At 38.2% G+C, this 18,060-nt stretch overlaps 3 protein-coding genes across 5 annotated transcripts; all 3 read right to left on the bottom strand.

The window, feature by feature from the left end:
* Positions 1-217: 217 nt before the first annotated feature.
* On the bottom strand, positions 218-6,020 carry gpatch1 (G patch domain containing 1). 2 transcript variants are annotated; one of them, XM_065289530.1, is made up of 19 exons: positions 5,900-6,020; positions 5,627-5,761; positions 5,448-5,533; positions 5,184-5,347; positions 5,006-5,103; positions 4,829-4,887; positions 4,421-4,669; positions 4,155-4,305; positions 3,940-4,022; positions 3,631-3,835; positions 2,898-3,281; positions 2,635-2,813; positions 2,324-2,451; positions 1,906-2,197; positions 1,447-1,747; positions 1,209-1,343; positions 736-839; positions 487-623; positions 218-391 (listed from the first exon to the last, which is right to left on the bottom strand). In XM_065289530.1, the coding sequence occupies exons 1-19, from the start codon at positions 5,967-5,969 to the stop codon at positions 361-363; spliced, it is 2,991 nt and encodes a 996-aa protein (XP_065145602.1). In that variant the 5' UTR covers positions 5,970-6,020; the 3' UTR covers positions 218-360. The 2 variants fall into 2 exon arrangements, with proteins under 2 accessions (XP_065145602.1, XP_065145603.1); XM_065289531.1 differs by having other exon boundaries at positions 487-620.
* Positions 6,021-6,085: 65 nt separating this feature from the next.
* Positions 6,086-9,114, bottom strand: cnep1r1 (CTD nuclear envelope phosphatase 1 regulatory subunit 1). The gene is made up of 6 exons (XM_065289532.2): positions 8,974-9,114; positions 7,928-7,999; positions 7,660-7,733; positions 7,425-7,534; positions 6,870-6,924; positions 6,086-6,739 (listed from the first exon to the last, which is right to left on the bottom strand). Exons 1-6 carry the CDS (start codon positions 8,996-8,998, stop codon positions 6,698-6,700), a joined length of 378 nt encoding a protein of 125 aa, XP_065145604.1. The 5' UTR covers positions 8,999-9,114; the 3' UTR covers positions 6,086-6,697.
* Positions 9,115-9,408: 294 nt separating this feature from the next.
* Positions 9,409-17,997, bottom strand: LOC135778885 (arylamine N-acetyltransferase, pineal gland isozyme NAT-10-like). 2 transcript variants are annotated; one of them, XM_065289536.1, is made up of 2 exons: positions 17,890-17,997; positions 9,409-10,389 (listed from the first exon to the last, which is right to left on the bottom strand). In XM_065289536.1, the coding sequence occupies exon 2, from the start codon at positions 10,380-10,382 to the stop codon at positions 9,513-9,515; it is 870 nt and encodes a 289-aa protein (XP_065145608.1). In that variant the 5' UTR covers positions 10,383-10,389; positions 17,890-17,997; the 3' UTR covers positions 9,409-9,512. The 2 variants fall into 2 exon arrangements, with proteins under 2 accessions (XP_065145608.1, XP_065145607.1); XM_065289535.1 differs by lacking the exon at positions 17,890-17,997 and adding an exon at positions 11,331-11,381.
* Positions 17,998-18,060: the final 63 nt, after the last annotated feature.

The following is an 18,060-nucleotide window of genomic DNA, read 5'->3' as shown; positions in this document are numbered from 1 at the left end:
TAAATTCAATGCTTTTAAGGCTTTTTAAGACCCCGCGGGAACCCTGAAATTTGTAATAGGAGGAAAATCATTGTGGCAACAGTTGTGTGTGCAGAACGTAAGACATGTAATTTAGTAGAGCCAATTCTAAAAAAAATTACATGAACATTACATGAAAACACTGCTGTTCATGTGAAGTGAATACTGTGCTTATGTGACTGTAATAAACACTCAGCTCTTAATTTCATTTTTTAATCAAAATCATCTGACAACATAAAAAATTGCTAGTAGATGCAAATTAAACCACCTACTACACACACACACGCGCACGCACGCACACATTATTTTAATTTATTTAGTTAGACGTAATCCTCGCAGGGTCTAACTTCTCTTGTCCCTAAGGTTTTTCAACCTAAGTCAGAGAGATAGAGACATAGATTAGCATATTTCAAGCAGTCAAATTAGACGCACATATATCAAGATAAATGCATTATAAACCACTCTGACCTCTGAAGTAGTTCACTAGTAGAAACATCTCTAGATTCATCTTCACTGTTGGCGTCAGAGTCATCTGAGCTGCTGTTAGACTCCTCAACTCTCTTCTTATGTTTACCTTTATGCTTATGTTTCTTGTTCTTTTTCTTCTAAAGAAAAGTTAAAGACAGACAAATGAAAAGGTGTATCTATAAATAGTCTAACTTGCAAAGCAGTCTGTTGGTCAACCCATATTCGTTTGTTTTTTATTGAAAACCTTACCTTTTTCTCTTTCTTGTGTTTATGGTCTTTCTTAGCTTTGTGTTTCTCTTTATCTTTCTTCTTCTGTTTTTTTGACTGTGGCGAGTATGCAGGTAGCACAAGCCCTTAAAAAGGAAAGAGGTAAAACCTGAATATTTATATATACCATAACTTCAAATAATCTCTCACATAAACTCTTATATTATTGCAGAAATCTTGAGATTTAGCTGGAATTGATCCTATCGTTTGCTTTTGAGGTCTTCTATGATCTTTACCAGCCACTTAGGTCTTAAGATTGTTTCCACAATCTGGAATCTCCAAAATTAGATGTAGTACTTCCACAACTTCATATGCCTTACCCTTGTGCATCATGAAAATCTAGGTTTAACTTTATCATCACACCACAACAAAACTAGATCACTCCTAACCCAACAAATCCCAACAAACAGTCTACACTTATTAAGGTGCTCAAAATTGTGCAGCTAGTAACTGACCAGGAGGTGGTAATCTGGGGCCAAACTCCTCTTCATCCAGTTCACCAGATTTAGCAGGAGCCTTTACAGAGGACTGAGCATTTTGTTCTGTTATATCAGCAGACAGCACACTCTGGGTTTTAAGATGCTTTATATCTGAGAAGTAAAAAAAAGAAGTTAATAACTGTATGAAAATAGACACCTTAGACACCGTCCTGCCTACTTGGATTTTCTTCTGTAAAACGCCCTAAGATTTTACCTGTGACTTTGCTGAGATCAGGAGCAGGAGTGTCCTGAATTGTGATGGATGGGTCTGATCTGCCTGTAGTGCTTTTGATTGGATCAGATGTTGTTGGGTTCACTTCTTCTTCTTCACTATCATCTTCAGATGAAGATGAGCTCTTCTCATCTGATGAACTGGCAAAAATGGCTTTAAATAGATCCATTGGAGGCCTCACCTCTTCTTCTTCTTCTTCTTCTTCTTCTTCTTCATCTTTCTCCTCCTCTTTTTCGGTCTTCTGCTCACTCTGCTGCTCTTCAGATGATGCTGTACTGGGTACCTAATTTACAACAAGCTAGCTTAAGCTTCAGAGTTCTTGAATGTTTTTATAAATGTTTTTTTGTACACCATGTCAGTTTATCAGATTATCTTGTACCAATAACTGTCCATAATAAAAAATATTATAAATTAATATACACAATTAAAACCCACTGGTACCTCTGGAGTGGCGGAAGTGTCCTTCTGGCTCTTAACTCCAGTTTCGGCCTGCTGAACCGTTGATACCTCACTGCGAGCTTCACTGAGGAATGCACTGAGTGGGTCTTGAGGTTTGGAAACCTGCCCTGGTACGTCCCACCTGGATTTCTTACTAGAAGCTGTATGGGGAAGGGCTGTGCTGGTGCTGGGAGGGTTTGGAGCACTGATTACCTGGCTGTTTTCAGGTATGGTCAGGAAGTTAAAGACCGAGTACTTATCTCTCTTTACTTTAGGCATTCCCACTGTACCAGACCTGACAACAAAATGAGACAAAAACAAGCCATTGAGTAAAAACTTGGAACATAAGTCATTTATTGGAACATACATGAGGAAAATGCTTTAAGGTACACAGTGTGATTTTATTCAGTCAGTGTCTCACCCTGGGTAAGGATCTGGGACATTGAACCTCTTGCACAATAGTTTATCAGGGTGCCACTCAAACGTTTCTCTGGTCAGCTGCCCAAACATCTTCATCTTCACAGCGGCCTGCTTATCATCTACATCATTCTGAGATGGACATAGGAAATGCATAAAAGAACAGTAACATGAAGCTATACAGTAGACAAAAGAATTAATCATCAACATTTCTGTTGCACTGTCACTGAACTATTTTCCTGGACTTATAACTAATTAAACAGAGAGAGCAAATGACAAAAATTATCAGTCTAAATTCAAAGAAGAGCTCCCCACCTCCTGTTCCGCTGTGACCTCCACACTGTCCGTGTCATCCTCATGCTTGGCACGTGTAAAACGTGAGGAGAGAGAGGAGTTGCTTGGCTTATAAAGTAATGCAGCACGCACAAATTCCTCCCTTTCTCTCCCTCTCTCCCACTCCGTCATGGAAGTGTCCAGACTAGACTCCACGGCATCTGCAAGCGACCACCACACAATGCCAAAATCAGGTTCAGGACAGGCAAAGAGAGATTACACAAAGTCAAAATAATATTTTTTACCTCTGTCACCCTGTTTGAGCCTGCTGATGTACAGATCATAGCGAGCCTGTTTCTGAGGATTCTTTGCAAATGGTTTAAAGGTTTTGCTGGCATCTGCTGTGGGACCGGACCAGGCGTTTAAAGCCATCTGCGTCTCAGAAGATGGCTGAGGTTGATTTTGGGAGGTCATGGATTGAGAGTTGGAGTCAGACTGCGGGCCGGCTGACTGAAAACGGCTGGACAGAGCCTGCAGAACAGCAGCTTTCGCTGAAGCCACCACCTCAGCACGATCTACAGCTGAAGAAAGGTCTCTTTCAGACCTATTCTGCTCTTTGGATGCTTTGCGAATCTCATTCAGCCTCTCTCTTTCCTTACTGCCAAGCAGCTCAAACACAGAACTTGGTCCTGTAGAATACACACACAAGCGCACATGCAAACAGGTGGAGGTAAAAAGATAAGCAGGTAACTGAATTTAAAATGATTTTGGGTGATGAACTGTTCTTGGAAATCTATTAATTTATAGAAATGAAACCTTGAAAAGCCTTCTTTTTTTCTGAGTGGAAAGGGATATTCAACACACACACATGCAAAAAATGTAGGACAGGACTTGACTGAGTTGTAAAAAGCGGCTGTTCTGTGCCAAAATTGAACTTTTAAAAATAGGAGCCGAGACCTAAATTCACTTTTGCATATAATTGTGGATTACTATTCTACTGATACTCTCTGACAAACACATACTAAAAGTGATCTTTACCCTGTAGAGACGTCTCTCCAAGCAATTCACGTCTCTGAGAGGAATCCAAGGTGTGACGGCCTTGCTTGGGTGTATCCTGTGATAGGTATCCACGTGAAGCCTGCAGTGCCTGGGCAACAATGGGGCTCACTGAAGATGAATCAACCACAGGCCGGAAATAATGTACAGGGCGATAATCACGTGGCAAATCAGGGGGAGGATATACCTGGAAAACAGAAGTTTTCCTACTTTAACTGCACAGCTTACATGATAAAATCTTAGTAAATGATTGTTGAATCCTAGAGTTATTATGAATGTAAAGTGTATTACTGTTTTCATCTCTGATGTGACTTTGGAGGCCAGTGTGAACCCCTCCAAAATTCGACCTAAATAGGCAGCATCTCGATTTGAATCTGTAAGAAAGAAGATAAGATTTTAGGAGAGTTTATAATGTTTCTAACGTATATTTATTTGAAACAAATAAAATCTGTAACTATGATGATATTATGAACAGAAAACACAGTTGAGGACATCCTGTCACCAACCATTTTTCTTCTTGGTATACTGCTGAGGGGCAGTCCATCCGTAGAGCCCATCCCCTGGCTCTTCTCCTCCCAGCACGGCATCATAGTTGGACATAGAGTCTTTATGATAAATATCATCATCTTCCTCCTCCATTGCTCCGACTCCAAATGCCTATTCACATGTATGGCGTCAGCACTGACACTTTTTAACAGAATTATTGAATCAATTTCACTTATGTAAGCACTCTAAATAAAATATAGGATTATTTTAGACCACATGGCCTTACCTGTCCTGCAATCCCTCCTCTGCGCTGCTTTCCTGACTTCTTATCCCCGATCAAGCTGGTTGTTTTGTCAGAGTGAAGCATAAAGAGGTCTATCTGCCCTGCACCTAATCCACCGCTCAGGGCCTGAAGGGGGTTCAGTCCCCGGTAACCCAGCCCATGAGAGTCAACTTTAGGGGTGAAATCAACTGGAATCACATCTTTGGGGGCAAAGGTCACATTCTCCGGAGCAAATTCATCATCATCATCGTCCTGGATGAAAAAATACCAGGTATACGAGTTTGTCAGTCTGACTATGAGGAGCTCAGTAGTAAATAAGGCTTTAGAATTAAAACAGAAATCTGGGATCACTTTCACATCATACTCTTCAAATTATTGTTATAATATCTCTACACATTAGGTTGCATCCACCTCTGACTCCTCTGATCCATTGGGCGGTAACGCACAGCCATAAGATCTACCTGCATTTTCTAAAAGATGAGGAAAAAATAGTTAAATGTTTGAAATGCTAAAAGGTATTACAAAACCAAGCCCTGCATCTCAGAATAATAACTCTATGTCAGGTAGTACAATATTTGCAATACTGACTCTCATTTTGTTTGGATTGCTTTCTCTTTAGCCTGGGCCCGACTCCCTGGCCATCTTTCCAGCCCATTTTCCTCAGCAGCTGCACACCAATAGATGACCTAGAAATGATGCAATCCCAAATACATGAATTAGTGGGCAACTGTGTATAAAAAATTGTCCACATTAGGCAGATACGTACCGTGCAGGGGCAATAAGCTCCTCCAGCAGTCCAGTGTCCCCAGGTATGGGAGCAGCAAGAAAGTTGACAGCTCGTGCTTTGTCCTTGATCTGATCCCGTCTCTCCGAGGCAAAATCAGCTGAAGTGACAATCTCTTGTGGGGCAATACCATGCTCACCAAAATCCTAAAGTAAACACAGTCCTATTAGACAAGCACGCACACACTTGAGCACTTTGCAGATCTGAGGGTTCAGTAAGAGAGCTGTGATGATCACACACACTAACCTCCTCATCCATAAAGTCCTCTGGTCTAGCATTCTGTTTCTCTGCCTTTTGCTGTCGGGATGATACGAATGTTGATGGTGTCCAGCCTAAACGACAGAGCAGGCAGGACAGTTTGACCACGAAACCCTTGTTCAGATAGATTAAAACAGTACAGGAGGAGTGAGGGTAACTTAACTGACCTTCTTTAGAGCCCACTGTGTTGAAGTAACCAGCAGAGAAACCACCGGCGAAAGCCCCGTGAAATCTTTTGTAACGACCCTTCTCATCTTTAACCGTCTGCTCGTGCACAGGTATAGGTTTTCTGATGGGTTCGTCTGAGATAAAGACATACCATAAATTTCTACAGCTGCGACTTCACAGTTTATTATTTAATGCTATTTTGGGTCAAACGTCTTAAAATTCACCAGAATGACCACTTTATTATTGATGGCATTGATATATGATTATAATACCTTCCTCCAGAGGCTCTAACGGAGTTCCAAAAGCCACAAAATCCTCATCGCCGTCTTCGTCGGACGCCATGTTTACTAGATGTACGGTGGCCGACAGAGCTCATATGGTACTACAGAAACAAGACTTTCGGAGACGACGCGTTATGCGCGGGTCTAAATATGAACTCAATGATAACAACAACAAAATTCGTTCAACAAACCTTTTTATTATCGCCAACACAAGTCACTTAGTGAAGTAAATAAAACCTTGGTCAACCACGAGACCAAACTAAGACGCGTTTGCCCATTTCCCTTTAATGTTAAACAACTGGTGCAGCCTTTGGTCGCATAAAAGTCTTTTAAAAACAACAAAAGCAGCAAGTCATAGGCATGACATTCTAAAAAAACATTGCGTATTTAAGTCATTGTAAAGTGAATAGTTATCTACACTTTAATATTTATTTATGTGTTCAGCAATTTGCTTAAAATACAAATACCATATTCATCTAAAATAAGACCATGGCATTACAAATGAGGATATCAAAATCCACAATCAAATAAAACTCAAGATTTTTCAAAAGAAAAATAAGAAGTATAGTATGAGAGATGTTATCTAAAATTGCAGAAACACTGGTCTTCTTCAAGAGGGGCATTTCCTTGAGTTGCCATTGTTCCTTTATAAATTGCAGTGGGAATTGTGTGTGAGATCAACTCCCATACACTTTGGATAATCTTCTTGCACTGAGGCCCGTGTGCAATCTCAGTAATTAATATTATATATGATATGATATACTCTTCACTCCTCTCTCTTCCAAAGTGCTATTGGATATGAGGCCGCGGCTTCAGAATAAGTTTTCCCGTCTAGAATATAGGAGGAAACAAAATCTAAATGTTCATACACAAAATGTTTCATGGTAGTCTTAAGTCTAAATTTATAAAAGTGAGAGAGTAATTACAAAAGAAAATTGTTGAAAAAAAAACAAGTACTCACATCATCACACGACATGTTATATTCTGCTAGTACTGTCCGGCAGCGAGCAGCAATACTGCAACACCAGGTTAAGGAAAGATCCTTTTGCCTGTCTAATGGAGAGTCTAATTTTAAAGGCCCTGTGTCCACCACAACAAAAACCCCAGCAGCTGGCAGTTTTTTTCCACGCTCAGTGTTGGAAAATGTTAAACTTTTGGTGAAATGCTGAGTTCATTAATGCCACTTTTCACTCAGTGGTCCTATCACAGTGGAGGGGGTATGGGACAAATACCTCACCAACCAACTAACACATCATACAATTACTGATAAATAAAACAGAAGCATTATAGCAACCAAGGGCTTAGCTAAAAAAAAAGCGTTTTCAGCTAAATGCTTGACATTTTTAGCTGTGTTTAGGTGCTACGGTGGAGACAGGGCCTAGTACATGGACTGATAATAAATCATGCAACACTGTGGGGCAGTTAACAAGAAAGGTTTCGATTCATCCAGTACTAAATCTTGGCAATGGCATTAATATGTTAAGATTATTAAGAATATGAACATTTTTGAGGATACATTGATGGAGCCACAACTCGTTTATGTATTCCAGCAAAGAATAATGCGATGAGGGTCACACAGCTGATTGTGAAAAATGGATGATTCCATAAAGATGAGAAGAAAGAAACCTGTGGGAAAAGAGGAAATGAGAGACAAACATCTTTAGGACACACTGGCAAAATGAGAGCTATGTAACAAATACAAAGTTATTGTGGTGTTGCCATAAAATTATTAGTAAATCTCATAATATTACTTTCTGAGTGTCTGGATCTATCAGCCAATTCCAGGCTCCGGTGGCTGTGCACACAGATACAACAATCAGAATCACTACAAAGAAAGCAAACATTTACACAATAAGATTAGACAGTGTAAGGTACAATATGCATTATTTCAAGTTAAGAAATACATTGTATATACAATTGTATAATAATTATGTGTTAAATACAACCACAAAGTAACTGTTGTATATAAAGTTTTGTGTATATAATAAGGAGTAAACCAAATAGGCTGGTGAGACTTACTGCGCCAACGGCCTGTGGCTGGCTGTAAACAAGACACATACTCTGTCAGTCTCCTTTCAAAAGCCTTCAGGTCTGCAGAGAAATAAAAGAAGTGCATCAGCAAAACATGCGAGTCAAACATCATCTACATTACAGTCAAAAGAATCCAACATTGTTCCGGCAGTTTGATGAGGGCTTTATCTGTTCCAGAATAATAGCACCCTGTGCACAAAGTGAAGTCTACAGTTTGTAGGAATGGTTTATTATACTTTGTGTGAAAAAATTTGGCCCCCCAAAAAATCTGAGCTGAACCTTCACTGAACATCTTTAGGAGCCCCAACGCTGCTCTGCAATAAAGTGACTTGCTTGCAGCAGTCACTGTTTCTCATAAGGTCTTCAATGGGCTTTGTTCAGTTAAATCATGCTCTTCATCATGTTAAGTCCTCTATAAATTGACTTGAAACAAATTCAGAAGCACACAAATTGCATTACTGTAAGAGACAGCAACAAGACAAGACAGAAATTAGTGGAATGGCAAAACCAGAACATACGTTTGGAGATAAGCTGTACACATGAGAAAAATGCAAAGATTAGGAAAGACATTAATTGACCTAAAATACAGAGAAAAATCTCTTGTAGCCAACAAATGATGTGCACCTTGTAACGTTAGGTGTAGTTTGTGTGTAGTTACGTATGTGTAGAAATACACATTGTTACACGGAACTCTGACAGACATGATCACACTCATATTAGCATATCAATGGGCAAGCCGATACTTAAAGCTATGCCATAACAGGCTTTCATCAATAGGACACACGTATTGTTTTTGAAAGTCTTGAATTTCGGTTTGCAGGCTGCCTGCTGTTTCTCATACATACATGCGTAACGTTAACAAAATGTATGTTGCTTCTAACTTCTAAAATAGTCTTAGCTTAGATGCTAGCAGCCCAGTGTCAGTACAATAAACCTGACATGACATAACACACAGACTAAAAGTTTCCTAAAAACTGACGATTACACTTGGAGATCTGTGCACTAAAATAATAGTTGAAGTGTTTGTAAAATACCTTCGGCTTGCTCTAATGAATTCATTGCTTGTCCCCTCAGTGTTATAGTCGTTCTCCAGGCCTGCAGAAGCACGCAGCTGCGGTGAGGCTGCGTTAGCCAATCAAGGAAGCTCTGTTCTCATTGGCTACAGCATATTGCGTCACATGTTAAAGAAATCTCGTCCCTCTGTAACTTGTCACTACTGGGTTAAAAGGCGTGTTCAACTTTATGCGGCTCTGCGCAGGCTGTAGGCATATGGCATCAAAGTATCGCGAGAGCGATTCTAAAGCCATATTGCGAAAGTCAAATCGCGACATTTGGGTGTCATAGGTCGCTCGACCGCATAATGTCGAACACAACTAAGTCTCTGATCCGCCTTTGGGTTATTTTATCAAATATTTTTAGTTCTTGGCATTTTCTTTACTCGTTATAACTGAAAAATGTATAGTCATGAGTCATAACATAACGTTTATTTATTTGCTTACAAACTTGACATATGCAGTAATATTTTCATTTTATTTAAATAATGTTTCATGGCACAAACAAGCATTTGCAATTGCTATATGCAATAAGTTCCTTTGTTTTTAGGTGTAAATTTATTTATTAACACTATGTTAAACTTTTCTTTTAACAAAGCCTCTATCTCACAATCTGGGATTTCTTTCATCTCCACAAAGTCTGAATCCTCCTGTGGGTTAAATGTGACTTCGCTGAAAGTCGAGCCAACCAGAGCTCTGAAGCCTTTTGGAGTTTGAAGGGAGCAAATGGATTTGAGTATGAACAAAGACTCTGGGCTTGTCTGCAGCCACTCTAATGTCTCCAGAAAGTATTCTGTATCACGTGGGGTTAATGTGAAGCGATATATTGTTTTTGTCAGGCGCTTGTCAATGAGGCTAGAATTAGCAAAAGTCTGATCTTGGACCAGTTGCTTTCTTCTGGTCTTCTCCAGAACCCACATCGCCCCATCATTTAGGAGGCGGAACACGCCTGGAGGCTGTGGCTGATCTTTTCCTGAGATCAGTTCTAAGGGATGCCAGATTTGGCCTGACACCCCATAGCTTACATCAGCAATGTAACCTTTACTATCAATCTCCACCAAATTTATAAGATGAGTCTCCATGGAGTTATACTCATTTTTCTGCACATTGAACAGCCTGGAGCTTAGTGTAGTGTATTTGTAGCCCATCTCTCTTAGGACCCATGAGAACAAAATGTTATTTTCACAACATGATCCTCCACGATTGGTCTTGACAATTTTATTATATATTATTGGCAGGTTCAAGGTGTTCTTCTCTCCACAGTGAATACTGAGATTCTCAAATGGAATATTCATAACATGCATCTTGTGAATAGAGGACAAGGTGTCCAGGTCAGCTTTGTCAAATTGGCCTGTAAAACCAATTCTTTTGAAGTATCCATTTAGATCCATTGTATGCCTACAAGAAACAATACAAAAACATATAGAATAGAATTTGAATAGAATTTGTGCAGTGTTAAACTATTTAAAAAGAAACCCGAAATTTGCTGTAATAAAGCAGAAATAATACATTTTTAATTTTTAAGTGACATACTGTATTAAAACCACAGAACCATATTATATTTGCAATAGAACGCAAACTATAGCACATGTAAAACAAATGCTGTCGAGCAAAGTGCTTCCCAGCATAATTCATTAATACAACAAAAGTAAAAACACATTTTTAACACATCTTTTGTCTCAAAGGGCAACAATGCTTTAAAACCACCAACAAAACCAAAACAGCTGCAGTAAACTGACCCTGAGAAATATCTGAAGGCATACAATAACCAATGTATGGAGATTCAAATATGAATGTCAGTTTCCAAGTCTTTAAAAATAAAATTAATAAAGAAAAATTTATTAATAAAGAATTAATAAAATATTGCTGACAGACGGGTTTCGCATACAAATTTCGTATCAGTTCTCTATTGTTCCTGTTGCCATGCACCAGCCAATCAAAGGAGCTCTGTTCTCATTTGCTACGGTAGATCGGCGTCACGTCTAAAAAAATATCGTCTAATTATTTACTTGTCACAAATTCAAGTAAAACATTTCACAAACACCAAACAATCTCACCTACTGATATAACCCATAGTAGTGGAGAACAGGATTTCTAAGATACTGTATTTAACTTTACGTTACAGACATATGTTCGGTGTTACAGAAAAGCACGTGGAACATTAACAGGAAGATACGCAGGGAAGAAAGAAAAAAGTTTCAGTTTCTCTTTTAAGAATATTAAATTAACACACACGAAAACCTGTGAATGAATCGTTTTAATTTACAACGACCAAATATTCAAAATACTGTTTGTTTTAATATTTAAAATATACTATTTATTTTATAAAACCCCCTAACCTTAAGCGAGTGAGCTGTGGAGATGTGTCAGCAAGACTTCGGGAATCTGTGAAGTAATAATCTGGGTGTGTATAACACACAGGAAGTAACCCTTGATCCGTTATGTCAGTATAAAGTCATTCTAATTAAATAAACTAAATAGATTTAAATTACAGAGAAAGGAAAAGTTTCACAGAGCTAAATATCTGTTCGGTTGTGTAGCCTATCATGAATACAGTTATAAATGCAAATAACATTGAACCAGTGTGTGACCGAACGTGACTTTTGATTATGATATAGCAACAGCTATATTTAATGAGGAATTTTTTATTGAATATCTATACCAAGAAGCAGCAAGTTTCATAAACCAACCACAGTCTCCCTCTACAGGCGACTTCCTTTTACAGATTCTGTTTTAAAGGGGTCCTTGCCTAAAAATCTGACTTTTATGAATGAATGATTTATTTTCAGACAGACAACATTTGTTCAACACAGTTGAGCTAACAACAACATTGTCTGAAACAGGTGTAGGCTGAAGCTCTTGCCCATAATGCCTACCCATTTAAAACATCTCATATTTTAATAAAATAAAATAAAAATGTATTTCCTAACAATATAATGTGGTCAAACAAACATAAATAGACTATTAACACAAATGTTGCCTATGCAATACAGTTGCACAACAAATAGCCTACAACAAAAGCAGCTTGTTCATTTATCACTCTTTAAATAGTTTCAGTGCATTGTTTTTTAAATCGTTTCTTAGCCTATTTTAGCCTATTTTTCATCGAACATGAAGAAGTGTATTTGTCCATGTTTTGTGATAAAACTTCACATATGCACTCTGGGAACACCAAAGACTTATTTTGTATCTTAAAAATGTTCATAATATGACCCCTTTAAGCATGTACATTTTAATTTGCCAAACATTAACCGGATTGGATTGTTGTATTTTAACCAATCTCACGTTGCAGTGGATAAGAATGCCTGCCATACATGTAAATGTAACTTGGTGGAGGTTATGTAAGATAAATGTTGCTGTGTATAAAGAATCTGCACAATTTGAGCATAAATAATTAGCCATAATGACACAGTGAGTTTGATGCTAGAATGACACAGCAAAATCAAAGCAATCTCATAAAGAGGTTTCTAGGATCAGGAATATATGTTAAGCAAATATAAAGTATGTGTTTAAATGCTAAATACATGTACAATCCAATGGAGATCAAATAGTAGTGCTGTTGGAGGTGGAGTGTTTTTAAAGTTGTTTAGTGTTTTCCAAACAAACACAGAACTTCCCCCTAACGTTAGTTTTTGGTAATCTTTTGGGAACCAAAAACTAAAGTTCTGTGAACGTTCTTTTTTGTTATTTTTGCAACCATAAAATAACGTTCCCATAACGTTGCAGGGTGGTTATTTTTAAAATAACCTAAAAACTTATACATGGCGTTCTCTAATGGTTATTTTTTTGGAACTATAAAATAACGTTCCCATAACATTGCAGGGTGGTTATTTTAAAAAATAACCTTTAAAAACGTATACATAACTTTCTCTAGTGGTTATTTTTTTGGAACCATAAAATATTGTTCCCATAATGTTGCACTGTGGTTATTTTTAAAATAACCTAAAAAAAGTAATACATAACGTTCTCTAGTGGTTATTTTTGGAACCATAAAATAACGTTCCCATAACGTTGCAGGGTGGTTATTTTTAAAGTAACCTAGTTTTCTAATGGTTATTTTTAAATAACCTAAACATAACTTACAAAATAACTTGCTCTACTTAGGACCTTTTAAAAGCGCTGCCCCAGCTTGGGCCAATTTTTGACCATTATTTGGTAACAGTATTTGGGTCAGTTATGACTGCACACCCTTGTAGGAATGGGCATTGATGCATCGCATTCCCATTAAAAAAATCTGTCTGAAATCAATTCTTAATCGCAAGGCTCCGATTCGGTATTTCATGCACAGCTTGTGCATGTACTACTGCTCTGTGATCAGTTGGAAGTCCTTATCAATCTACACTACGAGTTTGACTAGTTTATAACGTGCATTTAAAAAAGCAACACTCGTCAAACACAATCATTCAAAATATTCTCTATTATCATGAAAATACCTTAAACAATCTGAAGAACAGCAGTATAAATATGCCTCTAGATATTTTCTGGAATAGGGTTTGTAACGATACTTCTTCTGTGGCACAAATGGAGTTTTTCTGCATGAAAGCGCCCTGTGGCTTTTGGATGTGGCGGCATTTCATCATAATTCATTAAAATTCATTTATTGAGAAAAAAATGCTGAGATTTGTTTCCTGAGTCACAATTTAGTCATAATGTCTAAAATAATACGGTATTAAGAAATTATTTCAGTGCTGGAAAAATATGTTTTAGAAATGACAGATTTTTTTTACTTTGCAAACATGCAAACAGCAGCCAGGGACAGCAGCCAGGGAACAGCAGCCAAAAATCATGCAAACAGCAGCCAGGAAACAGCAAACAGCAGCCAGAGAACAGCAGCCAGGGACCAGCAACCATTGAATATGCAAACAGCAGCAAGGGGACAGCAGCCAGGGAACAGCAACCAGTAAACATGCGAACAGCAGCAAGGGGACAGCAGCCAGGGAACAGCAACCGAGAAACATGCAACCAGCAGCAAGGGGACAGCAGCCAGGGAACAGCAACCAGTAAACATGCAAACAGCAGCAAGGGGACAGCAGCCAGGGAACACCAACCATGGAACATGCAAACAGCAGCCAGGGGACAGCAGCCAGGGAACAGCAACCATGGAACATGCAACCAGCAGCCAGGGGACAGCAGCCAGGGAACAGCAACGGGTGAACATGCAAACAGCAGTCAGGGGACAGCACCCAAGGAACAGCAACCAGAGAACATGCAAACAGCAACCAGGGAACATGCAAACAGCAACCAGGGAACACCAGCTAGGAAACAGCAACCAGTAAACATGCAAACAGCAGCTAGGGGACAGCAGCAAGGGAACAGCAGCCAAGAAACATGCAAACAGCAGCCTGGGAACAGCATTCAGTGAACAAGCAAACAGCAGCCAGGGAACAGCAGCCAAAGAACATGCAAACAGCAGCCTGGGTACAGCAACCAGGGGCCAGCATCCAAAAACATGCAAACAGCAGCTAGAGGACAGCAGCCAGGGAACAGCAACCAGTGAACATGCAAACAGCAGTCAGGGGACAAGCAGCCAGGGAAGAGCAGCCAAAGAACTTGCAAACAGCAGCCTGGGGACAGCAGCCAGGGGACAGCGGCCAGGAAACATGCAAACAGCAGCCATGGGGATAGCAGCCAAAACCTTTTATATAAAAATATGTTAGTGTTGTATTAAAAGAAGCTTATATATATTATATATGCTTATATATACACAAACATATTTAGATCATGGTCAAGATACTTTTGTTTAAGTTACCTAAACTTCCAAACGTTTTTCTTTCAGAATTTTTAAGTTTTGATAACGTTTGAGAAGCAACATATTGTTTATTTAAAATGGCGTTGGCCGCATAACCTCTAAGCCTGCTGGTGCCAAGCAGACAATTAAGATGATATCATTTGGCATCATTTCCTTTGTGTAGAAAGCACGCAATATGGGGGCAGACGATGAAGTACATACACATTCAACAACAGTTTATAAATACAGGCAAGTTTTGTTTAAGCTTTTTGGTGATGCATTCCTTACAACATCCATCTGTTATGAAAATTAAACATGGTTTTACTACAATTAAAACAAAGTTACTAGTAAATCCGTTACCACAAAATCATGGTTATTAAAAACCATAGTTAAACCATAGTTAGTGTAGTAAAACCGTATGGAGATTCTGTCATCTGCGCATTCTTTCAGTTACGTGAGTTGCGCAGCCCAAGTTCACACATGTATTCACTTTCACTTGAAGTCTGCAGAGTATAGTCAGAGACAACTGTGAGTATTTGAATACTTTTTGTATGGTTTTACAGCGCTTTGATCTTGTATGTCGGTTCATCCAGTAAATATGATCAGATATGAGATGTTCAGTGTATTCATGCGTGCTACTAACATTCAATCAAAACCGCTATTCGGCTAGTGTTGCGCTTTGGTTTGCTTATTTATGCTACATTTAGACAGTTGGTTTATCTTGATGGTCGTATGAGAATGTAATAATAGGACGCATTTAAATCGCATGTGTCACGACTTCTAAAGTAAAATGCAATTCTGGATCTAATTGGTAACTACATGGCTTATAAGAGAAAACACGCAATCAATACTTCAACACACAAAAAATATACGTTTTTGCTTTTTGCCTCTTAAAACTTTATGGTTTAGCAGCAGATAATGAACACAGGAGAACTTAAGTCACTAAATGGAGTAAAACTTTTTTAAATGTATTAAAGTATTTAAAGTAGAAAATATTTACATTTGTTAACATAAAATAGAACATTATTAAGATAGAACAGTAAGTTAGATGGAAGGGAAGGGAGAAGGAGAAAGGTGAACCCATTGGACCTTTGTACTTAACTCGATTGACTCTCAAAATAAAATTGATGAAAACAATAAAGAGTGTGTGTTAAAAAATGGATTAATTTCATGCTGTTTTGGCAGAATCTTAGGACTGTTTCGTTCTTTCATTAATTGATTAACGAAAATATGCATCAGTGGCAAACTCAAAAGCTTGAATCAAGAGACATTTGATCACATGTTAACCTCAAAGAACAAATAGGAAATTCCTGTTTCCTGTGTTCCACCTGCATGACAATTAGAACTTTTGAATCTTTTGTGTTCATTTTTTGTTATTGTTGTTGCAGTTTTCTTTCTTTGAAGTGTGACCGGATTTTGGACAGGTTGCAAGCCAGCATTAGGGAACAATCAGTTTACTGTATTTTGAATTCAGTATTAATATTAAGTTGTTACGAATGATTTACAATGGACAAGTTAAACTCTCCGAAAAATGGAACATCAAGGTACAAAAGTTGTCAGTGTGTGGGGGGTACCTTTTCAAAAAGTACACATATTGGTACCTCTAAAGAATACGCTGGTGTTATAAATATACCTGATGTTATATAAATATACCTACATATTAGGACCTTTTGAAAAGGTATCATCCCAATGACAAGAAAGTACAACTTTTGTGTGAGTGTAGGTTCATTTGGCCGTGAAAAAGTTAAAAGGTAAATCCAGACAAAATGTAGCAATAAGTACTGTAAACTTATGAGCTCAAAAAAGTTTGTTCTATATGCAATGAATGTGTGTAGTATGAATGAAATCCGGGCATACTACATTTATCATGTTGTCATTGTCACATACTGTTTCTTGCCTACTATTAGGAAACTATGCAGTTTCGGATGCAGCCTTTATAAAAAACAAGCTGCGCCAGAGATTTGTGGGAGAATCGTAAGATCGATAGGTGATCAGTAGTAAACAAACTGCATTTAAATACATTAGTTATAAATAATTTAAGAAAAATGTACCTAAGAAATGTATAATTTCGGCATTTAAAGTTTTGGAAGGCTCCATTCGAGTGAAGTCACCTCTGCCAATAATGCCCCCACCCCCAAATCAAATATGCACTCTGCCCTTACCATGCTTACCTGCACGTCATGTATATACTTGAATGTCACTGTAATACACTGTCCTTGTTTCCATCTGCACTGTATATCATTTCATGTATGTATGTATGAATAGTTTCTTTTGTTGTCTCTAGTGATCACTGTCCTTTAGGTATGAGTAGCACTGGGGTCCTGTGTCCTTTATTTTAGTTTTAGCAGTGTTTGAGGTACTACTACATTTTATACCTATTCAGTCACAAACTTGGGTAGAATTTGCTATTGAACATTAGGTCCATGGTAGGTAAATTAAACATACTAAATTGAAATATTTTTAGCTTTTTAATTAGGTTGTGGGTTTCATGTGACCCTGTCTGTGAGTTTCCTAATCATGAGGTCATAGCAGCACAAAAATTGCATTTCAGTCATTGTCTTCACATTGATTTCAATCTTTTCTGTCACCTTAGCTGGGTTTTCACAGACAGGGTCACATAATCACCTCAATCAGCTAGCCAGGCAGTATTGACAGGGCAATTTATTAGGATAATAAAAGTTGCTACCTGTCGTGTCAACAAAACTGACTCATCAGAAATGAGTGTAGATGTGAATTATAGCTTTAGCCGTGGCCTTTAGTGAGGTCAGACTCAGGTGCACCCTCACCTAGTGCACTGCACATTCATAACAGTTAATATTTAAACAGGAAATACCTCAGAGCCTTCAGAATCGATCACTTTCTGATCAAAGATTTTGTCAAAAAAGTCTTCAATAATTTGTTGGTTTGAATTGCTATTGAAACAGGTAAATTTTTATTTCTATTATCCCTACTAATTTTTGTTATTTCTAACATTATTTTATTGCCTTGGACTTTTTGTGTTGATGTGAAGCCTTCTTCCAACTCAAACTCAATCTTGGTAGCAAACTTTATACAGGTAAGTTTTATTTTCTTTATAATGTGGTAACTCATCAGCAGTGTAACTATCCGAAACATCTAGCATCTACAGTAATGTTCCCAAAACATCTTGTTCTAGAGGTTAAAGAACTTACTGTACAAATGTCTCCGCCTTTTAGTTTCCAAAAGCTGGTTATCAATTTACTTCATCACGAGCTTAAAAGAACAAATGGATTTGGAAGCAACAGTCAACAGGGGGTGAGAGAGGAAGAGAGAAAATCACAGAAAGATATACAAACGGGTTAAAACCTCTGCTCATCTTAACC

Source organism: Paramisgurnus dabryanus, chromosome 2 (assembly GCF_030506205.2).
Source record: "Paramisgurnus dabryanus chromosome 2, PD_genome_1.1, whole genome shotgun sequence".
Lineage (NCBI taxonomy): Eukaryota > Metazoa > Chordata > Actinopteri > Cypriniformes > Cobitidae > Paramisgurnus > Paramisgurnus dabryanus.
Note: the sequence above shows the minus strand (reverse complement) of the source record. Positions and strands in the feature narration are given on the sequence as shown.